The sequence below is a fragment of the Sus scrofa genome, chromosome 13, assembly GCF_054392235.1.
Source record: "Sus scrofa isolate SSC_HxYL_T2T_F1_AM1 chromosome 13, Sscrofa_HxYL_maternal_Yorkshire_Landrace_v2.0, whole genome shotgun sequence".
NCBI lineage: Eukaryota > Metazoa > Chordata > Mammalia > Artiodactyla > Suidae > Sus > Sus scrofa.
In genome coordinates this window covers 114,868,165-114,884,979 of record NC_139395.1, presented here as the reverse complement: position 1 = coordinate 114,884,979, position 16,815 = coordinate 114,868,165, and the positions used below count along the sequence as shown (strand labels likewise).

At 40.6% G+C, this 16,815-nt stretch overlaps 1 protein-coding gene across 1 annotated transcript; it reads left to right on the top strand.

Annotated features, from left to right (window-relative positions):
- Positions 1–2,129: 2,129 nt before the first annotated feature.
- Positions 2,130–16,383, top strand: TRIM59 (tripartite motif containing 59). The gene is made up of 3 exons (XM_005669954.4): positions 2,130–2,278; positions 3,246–3,322; positions 12,828–16,383. The coding sequence occupies exon 3, from the start codon at positions 12,831–12,833 to the stop codon at positions 14,040–14,042; it is 1,212 nt and encodes a 403-aa protein (XP_005670011.1). The 5' UTR covers positions 2,130–2,278; positions 3,246–3,322; positions 12,828–12,830; the 3' UTR covers positions 14,043–16,383.
- The last annotated feature ends 432 nt before the right edge of the window (positions 16,384–16,815 follow it).

Here is a 16,815-nt window from a genome sequence, read left to right as displayed (position 1 = left end):
TTATTTAGGAGTTCCCGTCGTGGCGCAGTGGTTAATGAATCCAGCTAGGAACCATGAGGTTGCGGGTTCGATCCCTGGCCTTGCTCAGTGGGTTAACGATCCGGCGTTGCCGTGAGCTGTGGTGTAGGTTGCAGACGCGGCTCGGATCCTGTGTTGCTGTGGCTCTGGCATAGGCTGGTGGCTCCAGCTCCGATTCAACCCCTAGCCTGGGAACCTCCATATGCCGCGGGAGCGGCCCAAGAAATGGCAAAAAGACCAAAAAAAAAAAAAAAAAAAAAAAAGTATGCTGGCTTTGTGTGAGAAATAAGAGCAATAAGAAAAAAAAAAGTACTAGTATCTGCTTGTGCTTGTTTGTTCAAAAAATTATTTAAAATTAAAAAATATTAAGACATTAATGATTAAAATTTTAAAAATCATCAAGACTTTTATCTAGGTTCAGAGCAAAACTGAGGCTAAAGTACAGGGAATTCCCATGCATTTCCTGCTCCCTCTCCATGCATAGTTCATCCCGTCATCAATATCTTCTCTGGAGTGGTGCATTTGTTAAAAGTGAAGAACCTACATCATAATTACCTAAGGTCCCTAGTTAACATCACCGTTACATTTTTTTTTTTTTTTCCTTTTTAGGGCTGCACCCGCTGCCCATGGAAGTCCCAGGCTAGGGGTCCAATGGGAGCTGTAGCCGCGGGCCCACACCACAGCCACAGCAACGCCAGATCCGAGCCACGTGTGTGACCTACACCACGGCTCACAGCAACGCGGGATCCTTAACCCACTGAACGAGGCCAGGGATGGAACCTGCAATCTCATGGTTCCTAGTTAGATTCATTAACCACTGAGCCACTACGGGAACGCCCACTCTTACATTTTTTAAAAGAGAAAATAATATAAAAGTATGCTGCATTTATTGCTATGGAAAGATATTAACGTATTGCTTTGACAAAAAGGAAAACTCCTTATCAGGATGACACCAATGTTTAAATAAAAAATTTGTGTGCACAATAAAGCCTACATGTATATATTCCACCACATTACAGTGGAATCCACACATCATAAGCAATCTTTTCAGTAGCTGAATTGGTAAACATATAGGAGGTTGACTCAAGACTCACTGCTATTACCTTAGTGTGATTTATTCTGTTTACTATTTTTCTGTAATTTACTGCATAAGAGCATAAGATCTGAAAGTACTGGCAATACACAGTATATGGAGGCTAACAGTTCTATTTTGCACACGTGATCGACTTCTATCTGCTGTTAAGACAGGCAAGCTGTGATGAGTTTGTCTTGAGCCACATACAGCTGGATACGATTTCTCAAGAAAAAGGGTAAAGGACTTACTGAACTGTGCGTTTTCTGAGTCTGGGACTAAGAAAGTGAAATAGGAACTTGGTGGAGAAATTGAATTGGAAGTCAGGAATTCTGCGCAACAGCCATCTCCAGGCAATAATTTCACAGCGTGGAAAGAGGGCGCGGGGCTGGGGAGCGGGAGGAAGAGTAAGGAGAGATGCAGGGAGATCCTGAATCCTAAGGTCCCACTAGCTCTCCCAGAGTCAGCTCTCTTTAACTACACGAGAATTCTCAATAATCAGAAGCCCCCTCCTCCTTTGCTAGAACCAACTACTTTGGTGGGTTTATGTGTCCAGAGTCCCTAAACAAAAGGAAACCAGGGTTCAGGAGAAGACAGAGCTTGCCCAGTGGGGTGCGTCTGCCCTCAGGGCTCAGGGAACCTGTGAGGTCAGATGAAAGACGCTGCCCTTTAAAGTCTACATTTACGACGTGCCGGCTTAAATCCAGGTTAAATAAGGTGTGGTATGAAGCTTTTTTATAAAAAACATCGGCCTCCGCTAGACCCCGCCTCTCCTGCAACACCGCCCAGTTGCCCTCCAAGGCAGGAGTCAACGCCGCCAGAAGGGCTCCCTGCTGCGCGCCTGCCTAGCTCCCGGGTGGCAACCCATGCATAGTGCGCAGGCGCAGAAACCACGCCCGTCCTCGCGCCCAGCCCACGCGATCACGCCCCCGCCCCGCCCGGCCCCAGCTGTCGGCAGTTTACTTTCGAACCACGGCCCCGCGCTCTTTCCCATTGGCTGGTGCCACGCAGTTGAAGGTTGCCGGGACACTGCGCCTGCGTTGTAAGGCTCGTGAGCCCCGCCCCGTCTGGGCACCTGAAGGCCCTCAGGGCGGAGGAGGGCGGGTACGCTGCGCTGGTCTTAGCTTCACACTGCAGGTTGTGGAGCTGTTTCAGCCGGTGGAGGTACCTGGTTCGCTCGTCTCCACGGTGAGTCTAAGAGCTTCTCTTCTTTTGGAGATGGCGGCTCTGGGTCCCTCTCTTCCCCTGTAGCGCAGGCTGGTGTCCTGCGGGGTTTGGAGGAGAGTCGAGGGGCTTAATGATGGAGAGGGCTGGCTTGGGTGCCGCATCGCTTCTCGTTCGTCCCAGGTGCAGCGTTTGAAGAACCTCTTTGCCCCCTTCCGGTGTGGAACTGCGTTTTCGTGAGGAAGGACCCTTCTGTGGCGTGAGGGTGGGAGGAGCGGGGCTCCGCCGAGCTGGGAGACCTCGCGGGGATTCGGAGCCGAGGGAGCCGGGGCGTTGGGAGAGAGACCCCGCGGCGGGAGGGGGGGAGTTGCCCTTAGCTTTGGGGTAGGGGATGGGAAGGGTAGCGCTGTTTTAGGCCTCTTCTTTTCGAGAGGTTCTCATTGGATTTAACAGGAGTAGGTGTAATTATGCCCATTTTACAGATGTGAGACCTCAGTTTTGAGAGGCATTAGGTAAAACTGACCCAGGATCTCTCAACATTTAAATGGCTGAACCAAGAGATGAACAGACGTATTGATGGGAATAACCTAAATCAAGATTTATAATTTTAAGCTGGCAAAAATCTTCACTTAAATGGATGCTTCTTGTCTTCCGACTAGCTTTCAGCAGTCTGAAATGACCGTGAATATTTGCTCCCTCATCACCATTGTTGGCGAATATTTTCAAGAGCTCCGAAGTTAGTTGACGCTCTAATAAGAGGTCCTTTGTGACAACTTACTTGGTCACAGGATTATTGGGATTTTCCAGGTGCAGTTGGTGCCGCTCCTGCTGCTCCACAGCTTTTGATGTTTGTCACTACTTTTCTGAAAACACAGGCTTAGAGAGCATAAACATCAAAGGCAGTGAAATAACAGCCATTCCCTATGATATCGTATTTAATGTATTTTTTTGAGAATGTAAATCCAGAACATTAAAGTTATTTTTATTTTAGAATAAGAATAAAACCATCTGAAAAAGTTGGAGAAGATAGAGTATATTCAGTCTTCAAACCAGAAGGTCAACAAAGTGGTAAGTTCTGGGAAATTAAGTGAATATCAAAGAAATTTTCAGTAAATTTTTACTGAGTGTATGACAAACTGTAAGGTGAAAAATTTAAATCTTTTGAAAAAAGATATGTTGGTGGGTGTATAAAATGCAAACATATAGATGGAGCATAAAGTGAAAAGTAAACAACTCCCTAATCTGATCTATAGCTTAAAGTTAGTCGTTAGTCACTATTAACTGTTTTGTTTGTCCTCCTAGAAATTTTAAAAGGATATGTGGAAACAGAATCCGACTAGAAACCATGAGGTTTCGGGTTCGATCCCTGGCCTCGCCCAGTGGGTTAAGGAGCTGCGGTGTAGGTCGCAGATGCGGCTCTGCTCTGGTGTTGCTGTGGCTCTGGCATAGGCCAGCAGCAAGACCTCCGAATGGACCCCTAGCCTGGGAACCTCCATATGCCACAGGTGCAACCCTAAAAGGACAAAAGACAAAAAAAAGGATATGTGCATCTTAATACAGACAAATACATTTAACACATAGCGATCTCCAAGTTGAATTTATTAGGTTATCTGGATACTTTTTTACCATGTATTTACATATTGATCTGCAGATCTGCATTCCTTTTTAATGACCAAGTAGCTATTCTTTCTTCCTTTTTTTTTTTTTTGCTTTTTAGAGCCTCACCAGCGGCATATGGAGGTTCCCAGGCTAGGGGTCCAATTGGAGCTGTAGCTGCCGGCCAACACCACAGCCACAGCAACGCAGGATCTGAGCTGCGTCTGTGACCTACACCATAGCTCACAGCAGCACTGGATCCTTAACCCACTGAGCGAGGCAAGGGATCAAACCTGCGTCCTCATGGATACTAGTAGGGTTCATTGCCACTGAGCCATAACAGGAACTCCTCTTAGTTACTTATTTATTTATTTATTTTTTTGGTCTTTTGTCTTTTCACGGCTGCATCTGAGGCATATGGAGGTTCCCAGGCTCGGGGCTGAATCAGAGCTGTAGCTGTCGTCCTACTACAGCCACAGCAACGTCCTACAACAGCCACAGCAACGCTGGATCCAAGCCTGCCCACTGAGGGAGGCTGATGGAAGTCCTCATGGTTGCTAGGCTCCTCATGATTGCTAGTTGGGTTCATTAACCACTGGGCCACGATGGGAGTGCTCCTTCCTGGTAACTTTTAAAAAGGAAGCAGGAAATCTTGAACTAAGTTATGAATTTGTACTTAGGCTTTTAGTATTCACTGGAGAAAAATAACATTTCACTTGGGTTATTTGAATTTGTTCTTTTGCTTTTTAAAAGTATAGAATAATATAAACTGATTCTAAAATTAATTTAGCAGGAGACAGGTTGCATAACAGGCAATACACTAAATATTTTTAAAGCTTTTTATTGTTTTAAAATAAAAATATGTATATATATAAATTTATATCTCTTCAAGATAATGGACAGTTGAAAAAGGTAGTAAATTATTTTTTAATCATATCCCATTTTAATATGCTTCTAAAATCCAATTAAATTACCACTTTTGGAAAAAAATGAACAAAGTTTACCATTTTAAGTTTTTTTTTTTTTTTTGTCTTTTTGCCATTTCTGGGGCTGCTCTCGCGGCATATGGAGGTTCCCAGGCTAGGGGTCTAATCAGAGCTGTAGCCGCTGGCCTACGCCGGAGCCACAGCAACAAGGGATCCGAGCCGCGTCTGCAACCTACACCACAGCTCACGGCAACACCGGATCATTAACCCACTGAGCAAGGGCAGGGACCAAACCCGCAACCTCATGGTTCCTAGTCGGATTCGTTAACCACTGCGCCGCGACGGGAACTCCGAATTTTAAGTATTTTTAAGTGTATAGTTCATGGCATTAAGGGCATTCCACACTGTTGTGTGAACATATTATCTAATTCCTGAAGTTTTTCATCTTCTTAAATTGGAACTGTGTACTCACTTAAACAGTAACTCTCTGGCCCTCCTCCCTTGAGCCCCTGGCAACCAACATTTCACTTTATGGACTGTGCTTATCAGTTTTTATATTATCTGCTTTTTTCACATCTAATGTGGTCACACAGTTTTTCTCCATTGACCTGAGTAATTTTCTGTTATTGAATTAATTTTACATTTCTGAAAACAACCTTATTTGTCCCTGTACTGTATTCTTTTAATGTGATCAGGATTTGTTTTTTCTAATATTGTATTTAGGATTTTACATCAGTTATCCATTTTGTAAATTGGCCTATTTTTAGTTTGTATTATCTTTGTTAGGTTTTGAAATCATGTTATACTATCTTCATATATTTATAATAATATAGTGGTTATATTATTTCTTAACCACTTGAATGAACTCACCAGAGAAATTTTCCTCCTTTCGCTTGTTTCAGAGTGGCATCTTTCACACTTGTAAAGTTCTCTCATAGTTTGCTTTAATCCTTTCTGGGCGGTTTTGGTATTTGAACTGACATAGAGAATAATTAATTTCTTGTAGATTTTTCAACTATAGTAGCATAGACTTATGCAAAGTATTCTCCATAATTTTGGCTTTTTCTGTATTTGATTTATTTCCTTCTTTCAATGCTAACTTAGTATATTTTTTTTTCTTTCTTTACCCTCTTGTTTAGGATAGTATATTAATCTATTGCTGCATAACTATCCCAAACTTTAGCAGCTTAAAACAACAGCAATAAAAAAAAGACAACAATTTCTTTGGGTCAGGAATCTAGGCATACTTCAGCTGACTGCCTCTGGCTGGTGGTCTCCCATGAGCTTGCAGTCATTGCAGGATTTTACTTGGACCTGAGGTGTCCGGTTCCAAGCTCACTTTGTAGTAGTTCTTTGATGCTTCAGTTTCTTAGGGCCTTAATTTCCTGCTACACCAGTGGACCTTGGTCTTTTTGCAACATGGCATCTTGCTTCCCTCAGTGAGAGTGATCTAAGAGATGGAGTGGCAGAAGCCATGGTCATTAATTACAAAGTCTTAAAAAAATGATAGCCTGTTACTTCTGCTGTGTGCTATTTGTTAGGAGTCACTAGGTCCCAAGAGGAGAGGATTACAAAAGGATGTGACAGCTAGGAGGTGGGGGTCACTGGGGGACATCTTGGAAACTGCCTGTCATAGATAACTAATGGCTCGTTTATTTAGAGAGCCAGCTCTTGGGTTTATCAATTCTAACAATTTTCTGTTTTCTAATTCATTGTTTTGTTCATTAGTTCCTTCTGCTTTTCCTAGGTTGGTTTTCTTTTTTCCCCTCTTTTTTAGATGAATCCTTTTTATTTACTGTTTTTATTACTGTTATTTTTGTCTTTTTAGGGCTGTACCCATGGCATATGGATTCCCAGGCTAGGGTCAAATCAGAGCTGTAGCTGCCAGCCTACACCACAGCCACAGCAATGCCAGATCCAAGCCACATCTGCAACCTACACCATAGCTCATGGCAATGCTGGATCCTTAACCCACAGAGCAAGGCCAGGGATCAAACCTGCATCCTCACTGGATGCTAGTCAGATTCGTTTCCACTGAGCCACGACAGGAACAACTGAGTTTTTTGGGGTTTTTTTGTTTTTTGTTTTTTTTTTTTTGCTTTTTTTCTTTTTAGGGCCGCACCCCCGGCATATGGAGGTTCCCAGGCTAGGGGTCTAATTGCAGCTACAGCTGCTGGCCTACGCCACAGCCACAGCAACGTCAGATCCAAGCTGCATCTTTGACCTATGCCACAGCTCATGGCAGCAGCGGAGCCCAACCCACTGAGCAAGGTCAGGGATCGAACCTGCAACCTCATGGTTCCTAGTCAGATTTGTTTTCGCTGCACCACAATGGGAACTCCCAACTGAATCATTTTTATGTTGTCACTTTTGCCTGGCAATGAATGTGGCTTCTGCTGTACCCTGTAGAACTTTTTTGTTTTAACCCTATAGATTTTGGTAAGATTATTTTTATTATTTCACATGAATAAATTGCATCTTGGCTGGATAGAGAATTCTTTGGTCATAGCCTTTTCCTTTCAGACCCTGTGGACATTCTTTTAGCATTCCCTGTTCTGGAGATGGTCTCTTTACAGCTGTGTAACAAACATCTGAAGGTTTGGATGGCTGCATGTCTAAGATGGCTTTTTCACTCACATGTCTGGCACCTCATTGCTTCTTCATTTGGCCTCTCTCATCAGTAAAGTAGCCTAGACTTTACATAGCAAAGAGGCAGCAATCTGCCAGGCTAGCTAAGGGCTATACTCAGAACTGAAATGGTGTCACTTGTACTGTATCCTGTTGGTCAGAGGAGTCGTATGTCCTGCCCAGATCTTTTTGAGGGGAGAGTCGAATTCATCTCTCTTTTTTTTTTGTCTTTTTTTGTCTTTTTTTTTGTTGTTGTTGCTATTTCTTGGGCCGCTCCCGCGGCATATGGAGGTTCCCAGGCTAGGGGTTGAATCGGAGCTGGAGCCACCGGCCTATGCCAGAGCCACAGCAACGCGGGATCCGAGCCGCGTCTGCAACCTACACCACAGCTCACGGCAATGCCGGATCGTTAACCCACTGAGCAAGGGCAGGGACCGAACCCGCAACCTCATGGTTCCTAGTCGGATTCGTTAACCACTGCGCCACGACGGGAACTCCCCGAATTCATCTCTTGATGTGAGAGTACCAGCAAAGTCACATTGCAGAACATATGTGGGAGATAATTGTGGCCATCTTTGGAAGTTATGGTCTCCCAGAAAATTCTGAGACCATTATGTTTTTGTTTTCCTTTTTAAGGTATCTTATATTTCTGCCTGGGTCGATGTGGGATTGTCTTTATTTCTTTCTTTAAAATTTTAATATTTGGAGGCAGTTCTTTGGTGGTCTAATTGTTAAGACTTGAAGCTTTCATCACTATGGCCTAGGTTCAGTCCCTGGTCTGGGAACTGAGATCCCATGTCAGGGTGCTGCATGCTGTGGCCAAAAAAAATTTTTTTTTTAAAATACTGTTAATTGCATGTTAGTTGACCATAAGACAGTAGAATTTAGGTTTATAGTGGAAAACAGCAGCCCCCTGCCCTTAATTTCCCCACTCCTCAGTTCTGCTCTCCAGAAGCAATCACTTCCATTGCCTTTAGTTGGTTTTTTTTGGCATTATGTCTGTATTCCTAAATAATTGCTTTTAATATGATTTCTTGATTTTTCACTGTTAGATTCATATTGACTTCTTATAAGGGGAGGTTAAGATTTAGTTCATAAACACTGTTTTTTTTCTCTTATTCCATCCTCCAAATATAATTTTGTCATCTTCTTAGTTTGGGCAGTTATTACAAAAATACCACAGACTAGGAGGCTTAAACAACAAACATCTATTTCTCATAGTTCTGGAGGCTGTTCCTGGTTACTGGTGTAGTTGGATTCTGGCAAAAGCTCTCTTCCTCATTTGCAGATGGCCATCTTCTGGTTGTGTTTTCACAAGGCAGAGAGCAGAGAAGGAGAGGAAGCAGTCCCTGTACCTCTTACCTATAATGGGCACTATTCTCATTCATAAGGGCCCTACTGTCATGACCCGATTACCTCCCAAAGACTCTACTTACATCACCTTAAGGGTTAGCATTTCAACATATGCCTTTTTGGGGGACACATTCAATCCCAACAGTCATGCTTTTTGGTAAATTCGGTATTTAATATTTATAATATTGTGACTAGTAGAACAGCTGGGCTATGTAATATGTTACAGTGTTTCCTCTTTGGTGATTCCATCACTTTTCCCTAAATGTAGTTTTCTCATTACTTCTCAGTATGTTCAGACACATGAAACATCTTGTCAGTTCCATTTCCTTAAAGACATCCTTCTGGATTTCTGTCTCCAGACTTCTTTTTTCTCTAGATTTGCTGTGTAGTTGTCCAGGATTTCATTTCAGTTTCCTGGTGAGAACTCTTGCTTTTCTTTTCTCTCTGCAATAGCTTCTTAGAAAGGCTGGGTGAGGGGTCTTTCATTTTTGAGAATCAGAGTTTTTTCTCCTGGCCTTACAAAGTTAATATCAACTAGGCTTCTAACCAGTTGTGACTTCTCATGAATTTGTTGCCTAAAATCAGTTTTTAATAAGTCAGCTGGAAGAGGGTGGTCCAAGAGTATACTTGATATAGATATCTTGAAGTTATGTGCACATTTATGATTAAATTTTATCAAAAGTTTAATATGCTATGGAAATAACTTGAGACCATATTGGCTTCCACTGAACTTAGGTTCAAGAGATGATATTTTCTTTTTTATTTGTTTGTTTTGCTTTTTAGGGCTGTACCTGCACCATATGGAAGTTCCCAGGCTAGGGACTGAATCAGAACTACAGCTGCAAGCCTTTACCACAGCCACAGCAATGCTAGATCCATGCAGCATCTGTGACTTACATGGCAGCTCATGGCAACGCCAGATCCTTAACCAGGGACTGAACCCACAACCTCATGGGATACTAGTTGGGTTCGTTACCTCTGAGCCACAACTGGGAACTCAGAGAGGTGATGTTTTCTTTATAATATTGTCCTGAATATCCTCATTCTAAAGAAAGTTGAGCTTGGCGGTGGGGGGGGGGGGTCTTAAAATGGGTTCCCAGGGAAAATTCTGTTTTCTAACTTTTTGACAAATACAGAACATAGAAGGGAAGCATTGGGGGGAAAGGTTGGTTGTGTTTTAGGGCTAAGTTGTGGTACTTAAACATTAAATAAATCTAATATTATATCTAAATTGAATATATGTCCCATTTTATGTCTTCCTTGCTAAGTGCTGTTCTGTTTATTCCTTTGTTATGAATTCTGACATCACTGAAATAAACTATGAGAAGCATTTTTCTTAGGTGGTTTTCCATGATTTCAGAGCTGTCTGTAGGTATAAAGTATAAAGGCATCCTAACATGTAGGCACTTGAATACATCTGCAGTGAATGTCATCTTCTGTACTGTTGCCCAGTTACTTTTGTTTCCTGGAATGCCTCACAGTCCAAGCTTTTTAGTCTCTTTGTGCCACATCTTGGCTCATTAGCATTCTTTTCTTGGCCATGCTTGTGGCATGCAGAAGTTCCTGAGCTAGGGATCAAACCCATGCCACAGCAGCAACAATGCTGGATTCTTGACCTGTTGAGGCTCCAGGGAACTCCCCTTATTAGGACTCTTAATATTGTTGGTATGTGGAGTATTTTCTTTCTTTCTTTTTTTTTTTTTTTGTGGGCAGGTTTCTAAAGTGGAGTTTTTCTTATGGATTTTTTTTTTCTTTTTTGGCTGCCCTGTGGCATATGGAATTTCTGTGCTAGGGATCAGATCCGAGCTGTAGTTCTGACCTAAGCCAAAGCTATGGCAATACCAGATCCTTAACCTGGCAATCAGACCTGTGTTCCAGCACTCCCAAGACACTGCCAATCCCCTTATGCCACAGCAGGAACTCCTTCTGAAGGACTCTTGGTAGTTTTACTAAGTAGAGACTTTGCTATCTAAAAAAACAAACAAAAAAAAAATCTTAATATTGGCTTCTTGAGGAGCAGTGTTTATTCAAACAATATAGGTATGACTGTTGTGTGTCAAGTTCTGTGTTAGGCACAATTCCTGCCCTTACTACAGGCTTTATTCTAATGTATATAAAAATGTTACAGAATTCTTTTAATAAAAATCTAGCTAAGGGTTATGAAGCAGAAGAGCAGTGTTTAGTGAATTCGTAGGGGAACTAATCTGGGAAGGACTTAGTGAATAAGAGTTTGGTTTTGCAAATGGTGCAGATAAGGTACACAGAGCTAAAAAGTCTAAAGAGGTCATGTTTATTAAAAGTTTGATTAGTTATTTGCAGATGTTGAAGATTTGGTAGGCTTTATATTTTATATGAATGGTCCCTGGGTTTTTTGTCTTGCCTTTTAAGGTTCTTTACAGGCTTGCAGTGAGGATAGGTGCAAAGAAAGACTGTAAGGTGGTAGGATGAGAAACTGTCAGGCTTTTGTTGTTGGAAATGTCAATAACTTGCCCAGAGGTCAAGTTACTTGTGAAATCAAGGGTCTCTGAACTGTTGCTGGATTTCTTTTACAAAGGAAAGATAGCAACAGTGTTCTTTACCACTAATGCTCTAGTGATAAGTAATTCATAGTTAACACAACCAACATTTCATCATCCAAACTTTTTTTTTTGGTCTTTCTAGGGTTGCACCTGCAGCATATGAAGGTTCCCAGGCTAGGGGTTGAATCAGAACTGTAGCTGCTGGCCTACGCCACAGCCACAGCAATGAGGGATCTGAGCTGCGTCTGTAACTTACATCATAGCTCATGGCAACGCTGGATCCTTAACCCACTGAGCAATGCCAGGGATCGAACCTGCACCCTTATGGATGTTAGATTCGTTTCCACTGAGCCACGGTGGGAACTCCCACTCAAACTTTTTTATTGCAAGAACCAACTCGGAAATGTTTTTCCCTTCCAGATCTTCGAATTATCATTACTTTGAATATCACACTATGCTGATTCACACATACTAGTATTTGAATTCAAGAAGCTAAGGAATTTATAGAATAGAAATTTAGTAACTTTAGAAACTATGGTTGAACCAACTAGGAGTATGAATTGAGTATAATTTTGCTAAAAATTAACTGGTTATTTAATAGAAATATTTAGTCTTACCTGTTCATTATTTGGGAATAGTTGGTTTCTGTGTGTGTGTGTGTGTGTGTGTGTGTGTGTGTCTTTTTGCGATTTCTTGGGCCGCTCTCGCGGCATATGGAGGTTCCCAGGCTAGGGGTCTAATCAGAGCCATAGCCACGGGCCTATGCCAGAGTCACAGCAACTCGGGATCCGAGCTGCATCTGCGACCTACACCACAGCTCACGGCAATGCTGGATCCCTAACCTACTGAGCAAGGGCAGGGATCAAACCTGCAACCTCATGGTTCCTAGTTGGATTCGTTAACCGCTGCGTCACGACGGGAACTCTCCGAGAATGGTTTTGATTTTAGTATCCTAGATGTAAAAAGTTGCACAGACTAGTTATAAATCATTATGTAGACTTAAACACAACATTGTATTTAGAAAAAAATCTTTACATTTTAAAAAATTATAGTTGATTTACAATGTTGTGCCAATTTCTGCTGTACAGCAAAGTGATCCAATCGCGTGCGCACACACACACACACACTCCTTTTCTTATATTATCTTCCATCATGGCCTTTCCTAAGAGATTGGATATAGTTTCCTGTGCTGTATATAGCACAGGGACCTCATTGCTTATTCATTCTAAATGTAATCCATTACAAGAGCACTTTGGATTTAACTTAGTCTTCACTACATAGAAACAAACTTAAAAAGCTTTAATTCGAAGCATTTTATTACAAATTAAAATTGTTTAGCATGATTTTTATTCCATAAAGATGATTAATTATTCAGTATTAGGGATTACATTATATAGAAGACTAATTAAAAAAGAATCTTAGTAAATACCTTAATTATCCTCTTTTAAATGAGAAGTACAGTATATTAACAGGAGGTTAACACCTAAAACGTGTAACATGTGCGTATGTCTTTGTCATATGTAGACTTAAAATACTTTTTTCTCTTGACAGGAAATGCACAATTTTGAGGATGAGTTAACATGTCCCATTTGTTATAGTATTTTTGAAGATCCTCGTGTACTACCATGCTCTCATACATTTTGTAGAAATTGTTTGGAAGACATTCTACAGGCATCTGGTAACTTTTATATATGGAGACCTTTACGAATTCCACTCAAGTGCCCTAACTGCCGAAGTATTATTGAAATTGCTCCAACTGGTATTGAATCTTTACCTGTTAATTTTGCGTTAAGGGCTATTATTGAAAAGTACCAGCAAGAAGACCATCCAGATATTGTCACCTGCCCTGAACATTACAGGCAGCCACTGAATGTTTATTGTCTACTGGATAAAAAATTAGTTTGTGGTCATTGCCTGACTATAGGTCAACATCATGGTCATCCTATAGATGATCTTCAAAGTGCCTATATAAAAGAAAAGGACACACCTCAAAAACTGCTTGACCAGTTAACTGATACACACTGGACAGATCTTACTCATCTTATTGAAAAGCTGGAAGAACAAAGATCTCATTTGGAGAAAATGGTTCAAGGTGATAAGGAAGTTGTTCTCCAGTATTTTAAAGAGCTTAGTGATACATTAGAACAGAAAAAAAAAAATTTCCTAACTGCTCTTTGTGATGTTGACAATCTGATTAATCAAGAATGTACTCCACAAATTGAAAGAATGAAAGAAATGAGAGAGCAGCAGCTTGAATTAATGACAATGACAGCATCTTTACAAGAAGAATCTCCACTTAAATTTCTTGAAAAAGTTGATGACATCCGCCAACGTGTGCAGCTTTTGAAACAAAGACCACTTCCTGAGGTACAGCCTGTTGAAATTTATCCTCGAGTAAGCCAAGTATTTAAAGAAGACTGGAGCAGAACAGAAATTGGACAAATTAAGGAACTTCTCATTCCTGAAATGAAAATTTCTTCAAAAAGGATGCCATGTTCCTGGCCTGATAAGGATGTAAAAGAAGTTGAATTTTTTAAGATTCTAAACCTTGTTATAGTTACACTAATTTCAGTAATACTGATGCTGACTCTCTTCTTTAACCAACACGTAATAACCTTTTTAAATGAAGTCACTTCAACATGTTTTGCTGAGGTCTCCCTATCTGTTTACCAAAGTTTATCTAACAATCTTCATGATTTAAAGAATATACTTTGTCACACTTTATATTTACTGAAGGAATTCATGTCGAAAATAATTTCTCATTGAAAATTCAAACCTGAATTGTTTAAATAGGCTTGTTCTGTACAGCAGACACTAACAACCATTTGCTAAAAGGAGGAATACAGACAGCATGGATAAAATGGCAAGCTAAAATTTGCAACAGATATAAATAGTATAGAAAGGTTAAAACTTTCATGCTTTTGTTGAAAATGTGTGGTCAAAAGTTAGAAATGAGACAATGTCTCTGGTTTTCTGAAAACTAGAATAAAATTTAGTGATTATTTGAGTATTAATACATTATTCCTTTTTTTTTTTTTTTTTATTGGCCTGAGAGCTTGACTCAGTGTGACAGTTAAACATTCTTGTACCAATGTTGTCTTTTAGCATTATATAATGCAGTGCTTGGCTTTGCAGTTCTTTATGTATATGCAGCCTTTAATTAAAAGATGGCTAAATCCTAGAAAGTACAATAAGCCTTTAGTATTACATGGCTTGACAATTTGGAATGGGCAAATTAAGGATGGTGAGGTTTTAAATTCAAGCAGCAGTCTTAAAGGTGATACGAGATTGCTTAGGTAAAGATGTGTTTTGATTAGGAGTTCCAGCTGTGGCACAGTGGGTTAATGAATGATCTGGCGGCCTGTTTCTGGAAGCACCAGTTCAATCCCTGGTCTGGCACAGTGGGTTAAGGATCCAGCATTGCTGCAGCTGTGGTACAGGTTGCACCTTAGGCTTGGATTTGATCCCTGGTTTGGGAACTTCCATATGCTGTGGGTTCGGCTGGAAAAAAAAAAAATGCATTTGATCAATGTACCTCATAATTGGTCAACATTCATTCCTAATACTATTATTGCTTTTGGAAATATAAAGTGCCATTAAGGACCAACAAGTAACATTTCCGAATATTTGTTTTTATTCTGTGGTTTATGTTAGGATTGTATTTGACTTTTGTGTAGCATTAGTCTTGTCAGTCAAATCAGTTCTTGGATTAAAAACTCTAAATTAGAACAAGTGTTATTGGTAATTCCACCCTCAGATTTAGATGGCATGTTAACCGTCTTTAAACTGTCTTAAATTTTCTGTCAAACATTCTTATACTAATGCCAAAGTACCAATAATTTGATCTTATTTTCTTGAACTTTATTATGAAGGGAGCCTACTTAGCTATTAAGTCAAATCCCTTTTGGTTTCCTTTTATTAGCAGGGACTGGAATCATGGTGCTTTGTGGTAGGACTTTTGGCCCTTTTGTCCACGTAACAAACTTATATGCTTTCTAGAAATTCCAAATTGGCTGTTGCTTAGATCACATCTTTAGGAGCCTTACTTAATTCAGACTTTACAGGTCAAATCAGGGAACACTCCTAGTCCTACAGATAAATATGGCTGTAATCAGGACACTAGTTCTAAAATACTCCTGATGTCTTATCTGCTGAGATAAGTCTGGACACCAAGGTGTATGACTATTTTGTTAATTTATGGTGAGAATCAGAATAGCACAACAATATGTTGTGTGGGCAAAGAACATGTGGAGGGTATAATGAACAAGAGGAGATATATATATATTCAGCTACACACTTACCCTGGAAGTTAAGTACTAGTCACAACACAAAAGAGCCATGTACTTTTAGTAAGCACTGAAATATTTATTATGTATTTAACATTTAATCTCACATATTTGAAATAGGAATTAACCCTCACTTACACAAAAATTGCCCAAGGCCATAGAGTTAGTTTGAGACCTCATGGATTCTTTTCAGAATTCATCTGTTGTGCTACTTTTAAAGGATTGAAGGAGTTCCCTTTGTGGTTCAGCTGTTAAATGAACCCAGTTAGGATCCATGAGGATCTGGATTTGATCCCTGGCCTCGTTCAGTGTTAAGGATACAGCATTGCCGTGGGTTGTGGTGTAGGTCGCAGAAGTGGCTCAGATCCCACCTTGCTGTGGCTGTGGTGTAGGCCATCTGCTGTAGTTCCAATTCGACCCCTAGCCTGGGAGCCTCCAATGCCCTTGGGTCTGGCCCTAAAAAGCCAAAAAAAAAAAAAAGGAAATTGAAGATTTTTACAAAATTAGGGTTTTCTAATCTATGCCTGTGAATCTATGTCTAAGAATCACAGCTAAAAATTGATGCCTTTTAGGTCTGACATTAGTATTTTATAACTTGCCAGTTTTTAGTAGATAAAAACTATTTTTGGTTAAGTTTTATGTAGTGTGCACGAATATAGTCAAATATACAAATGACTGATCCTTTATACATGCTGTTTGTTCTCTTTTGTATTTTTACCAGGAGGATGAGATTGTAAACTTTAAAGTATATAGTCTTGAAATATTTCTAAGTTGTATGTATAACAACTGTATATTTTAATAAACTCATTTTGATATTTGCATTGAGTGGCTTAATGTGCTTAAACTGAGGAGTGGTTGCTTTGGAATGTTCATGAGGCTATGTAGGCGTTACCTACTTCAATTTTTTTGCCTTAAAAAAAATTTTTTTTTTAGGGCTGCATGTGCAGCATGTTTAAGTTCCCAGGCTAGGGGTCGAATTGGAACTGCCAACAGCTGCCAGCCACGGCCACAGCCACACAGGAGTCAAGCCACGTCTGTGACCACCACAGCTCATGGCAAATACAAGTGCCTTATTAACCCACCGAGCAGGGACAGGGATCAAAACTGCATCCTTAGCGATACCAGGAATGTTCGTTACAGCTGAGCCATGGTGGGAACTCCTACTTTAACTCTTTAAAAAGTTAGTACTAAGTTCTACTACTCCATTGGTTATTAAAATGTAATTTCCATTCACCTCTTTTTTCACCAGTGCT

Excerpts from the sequence above, each read along its gene's own strand:
- TRIM59 (XM_005669954.4), top strand. The coding sequence starts at position 12,831 with ATGCACAATTTTGAGGATGAGTTAACATGTCCCATTTGTTATAGTATT.